Source organism: Vigna radiata, unplaced genomic scaffold, assembly GCF_000741045.1.
Source record: "Vigna radiata var. radiata cultivar VC1973A unplaced genomic scaffold, Vradiata_ver6 scaffold_351, whole genome shotgun sequence".
NCBI lineage: Eukaryota > Viridiplantae > Streptophyta > Magnoliopsida > Fabales > Fabaceae > Vigna > Vigna radiata.
Genome location: NW_014542186.1, coordinates 61,730 through 65,059, shown reverse-complemented (window position 1 = coordinate 65,059; position 3,330 = coordinate 61,730). Strand labels below are relative to the sequence as shown.

Below are 3,330 nucleotides of genomic sequence, written 5' to 3'. Positions count from 1 at the left end.
ATTTCCACATACATTCCCAGCTCAATTCACCTCACCTTGCCACATAATTAAAAACTGCACACATCATTCAATTTTCATCACAGATACAATTGTACCATTATGTTTTTAACGTCGTAAGTCAACATGACTATTTTAAACCGTTTTTAACTAAACATAAAGTCTTATCAAACTTTGTTAAAAGGTAGAACGACTTTGAACTAAAAGCCCAAAATTAGATACCTAAATTAGTATGATTAAAATGAGCAAAGAAAAGAAAAACATATATTAAAAAGCATTTTAGATTTTAAAATATTACTTTAAAGTCCAAAACCCTATTCACTACTCTCTCTCTCTCTCTCTCACGGTTGATCTTTTCCCTTCCTTCGGTTCACCTTCATCCTGTTCTGTTCATCTTCTGCTATTTTCTTTTCACTGTTTATTTTCTGCATTGGTTCTCTCTCTGATGTTCATCTTCTCCGCCGTTTTTCATCCCTGAGTTTCTTCTTCTCTCTGTTTCTTCCTGTTTTTTTCTTTTATTGTTGTTTCCTCATGAATAGTCTGTAACGGAAACTGAATCGCGAATCACACGATTCAGATCCGATTCATGTTTCGATTCAGGTTACAAAACGATTCTTCAAACGCTAAGTTTCGCGGAGGAAGGTTTTTGTAACTAATAGGGGTTCGAATTGTACGATTCTTACTACACTTTACAAATTCTAAATTTGGTTAGTGTAGTCTTGGCAATCGTAAAATGGACTTGCCTAATCGTGATAAATCGCAGAGTGTTGCTGTGAAGAAGACAGCTCTGAGAGATCTGCAGAATGATAATAAAATCATGGTGCCAACCTCTGTTGGAAGCTCTTCGCTTTTAAAGGATAAGGATCCTGGTACTGATTCGAATAGGGTTTCCGGTACCAAGAGACCCTTGTCTGACCACCCAGTGAACCAGAATCTCCAGCAATCTCCAGGCAATAATTTTGCAAATGGACATCTTGTGTATGTCCGAAGAAAATCAGAAGCAGAATTAGGCAAGGGCACTGCTTTTGAAAATTCAAGTGTTAATGCTTATTGTTCACACTCAAAGCAACTTTGTTGCGAAGAGGAGAATGCTCAACCGAAATCTCAGATAAAGGAGCCTTCTCATATAAAGGATTCAAAGGTTTCTTGTTTCCCAGCATTTGCACCTTTTCCTGTGGCTTCTTCAATGAACTCATCTGGAAAGTCTGCAGTTCCTGTTTCTCTTGGGAAATCTTCAATCAAGTTAGCACCAGTTGAGTCCAATTATGTGACAGCTTTTTCTGGGCCTACTACCACCACTGGTAATCCAAAGGGATTAAAAAATTTTCACTGGGAAGAGCGATACCAACAATTGCAGATGTTTTTGAAGAAATTGGACCAATCAGACCAAGAAGAATATATCCAAAGTATGTCCATGAACTGTAGAATAATAACTCAAATATTTTCTTATGATGTTCTTGATATTTTGTTTAGCTGATATTTTCCTTTGCCAGTGCTTCGCTCCCTGTCATCAGTTGAACTTAGCAAACATGCTGTTGAGTTAGAGAAGAGATCAATTCAGCTTTCACTAGAGGAAGGTAATGGAATTGTTGTTTCGCTTGTTTCCTTATAATCGTGGGTTAGAGTTGATTCTGAATGTATACTGAATGTGGGGTGTTGAATTAGGCATTAAATAAACTCTTTATGATCTTTCACTTAACGTTCAATCAATACGAGTCTGTGAATTACTTTGATATCTTTCGTAGCTGTTATGCTTGGGAGCTCATCTGCCATGATGCAATCCAGTACTTAGTTTATGCTTATCGGAGCTTTGTTTTATGCTTCAAGCTTTGGATTGACAACTATCAGCCCTTTGACATGTTCTCTTTTTCTCACATTCATTATTTTAAATAGACCTTTAACTTTACTATATGCATATCATTCGTATTGAACTATCCTGGAAGGTAGAACAGAGAAATGATACATTTGCATTTTGTTCGAGTTGTAGCTGTTGGCATCCCCAACCTGCATGGGTGCATCCTTATCTGTAAAATTATTTTCATCAACTGTGTCAGATTTAGCTGACAGAAAACAGGAAGCTGATGTTTTTTCTATGATGGCAGCCAAAGAATTACAGCGTGTTGCTGCTTTAAACGTCTTGGGTAAATCAGTGAAGAACTTCAAAGCGCCAGTTGATCACGACGAGTGTTCAGACAGGTTGAAGACTTGATCATGATCTTCACATTTGGGCTGTTGTAAATTTCCACAGACAGTGGAAACTCTCTGACTTTTTGTTTTTCTTAGAGTTTATGCTGGTTCTCTTAGAATCTAGTTGACAAAGAAATTATCCAACACCTTGTTCACGAAAATTGAAAATGGTTATCAATTGCAGTTTGTGCTTCTTGTACAGATTGAATATCCTTCTTTCTTTCTTCTCTTCTTACATAGCCTACTAAAAAATGATTTAGGCTTACCACTTGAATGATTAAATTTATGTGTATTTTCATAAGAACTATACTTTTTTTCAATAAATGTACTTTCATAAGAACAACTGTGAAATTAAACATTTAACAATAAAATTACTTGTTAACCACATACCAGTGTTTGGATGTTAATAACAACCTCATAATCAGAATATCTAAGGATATTTCTGATCAAAAATTTCTGAAGTAGAAGTTGTAAAGTCTCCAATTGGCCATCACAAAGGTATTTAAAGGTCAAGTCCTCTAGCTGTTACTCTTAGTTTGTTATGAGTGATGTACTATTGTAAACAAAGAACAAAAAAAGGGAACAGAAGGTTATTGGTTTGATTCAGTGTAAGTGAAAAGAAAGCACGAATATTGAATGATGGAGAAAAATAGGAAAGTCCAACATAATAAATTATGTATAATCTGTGTTGACCTTCTAATATTATATTCAGTTGAAAAACATTCTCATAGTTGATAATTGGACCATATATATAATCCTGACTAATTAAAAATAATATTGTGGTTGATAAAAGATGACAAGTAATTTTTAAGTATAGTTTGTTGATCGTTGTATGTGACGATGCATAGAAGTCNTTAGGAAATATGGTCATCTCGTCACCTATACATTTTCAATCTAAATAATTAATATAGTTGCAATATTCATTTATATTTATTATAAGGTTAAAAATTTTGGATGGTCCTATAAGAATCTCAATTTGGTTATGAAGTATTAAATTGTCTCAATTGGGTTTTCATTATTTAAAATGTGATGTAATGTGGTATTTACAATTAATATAGAATTGACTACTTTAACTCAATGTTATGTATGTGGTTTTTTTAATTTTTTTAATTTTTGTTTTTAAGGAAGAAGAGGAGGGAGAGATCA

The 3,330-nt window shown here is 34.2% G+C and overlaps 1 protein-coding gene across 2 annotated transcripts; it reads left to right on the top strand.

Annotated features, from left to right (window-relative positions):
* The first annotated feature begins 310 nt into the window (after positions 1-310).
* Positions 311-2,385, top strand: LOC106779190. Of its 2 annotated transcripts, XM_014667253.2 has the most exons (4): positions 311-667; positions 761-1,403; positions 1,491-1,574; positions 2,100-2,385. In XM_014667253.2, the coding sequence occupies exons 2-4, from the start codon at positions 815-817 to the stop codon at positions 2,204-2,206; spliced, it is 780 nt and encodes a 259-aa protein (XP_014522739.1). In that variant the 5' UTR covers positions 311-667; positions 761-814; the 3' UTR covers positions 2,207-2,385. The 2 variants fall into 2 exon arrangements, with proteins under 2 accessions (XP_014522739.1, XP_014522740.1); XM_014667254.2 differs by having other exon boundaries at positions 311-1,403.
* The last annotated feature ends 945 nt before the right edge of the window (positions 2,386-3,330 follow it).

What these genes read in the sequence shown, in the direction of transcription:
- LOC106779190 (XM_014667254.2), top strand. Translation starts at nt 731, where the DNA reads ATGGACTTGCCTAATCGTGATAAATCGCAGAGTGTTGCTGTGAAGAAG. An exon ending in CCAAGAAGAATATATCCAAA is followed by an intron (nt 1,404 to 1,490) that starts GTATGTCCATGA and finishes TTCCTTTGCCAG; the next exon opens with TGCTTCGCTCCCTGTCATCA. An exon ending in TCAGCTTTCACTAGAGGAAG is followed by an intron (nt 1,575 to 2,099) that starts GTAATGGAATTG and finishes CTATGATGGCAG; the next exon opens with CCAAAGAATTACAGCGTGTT.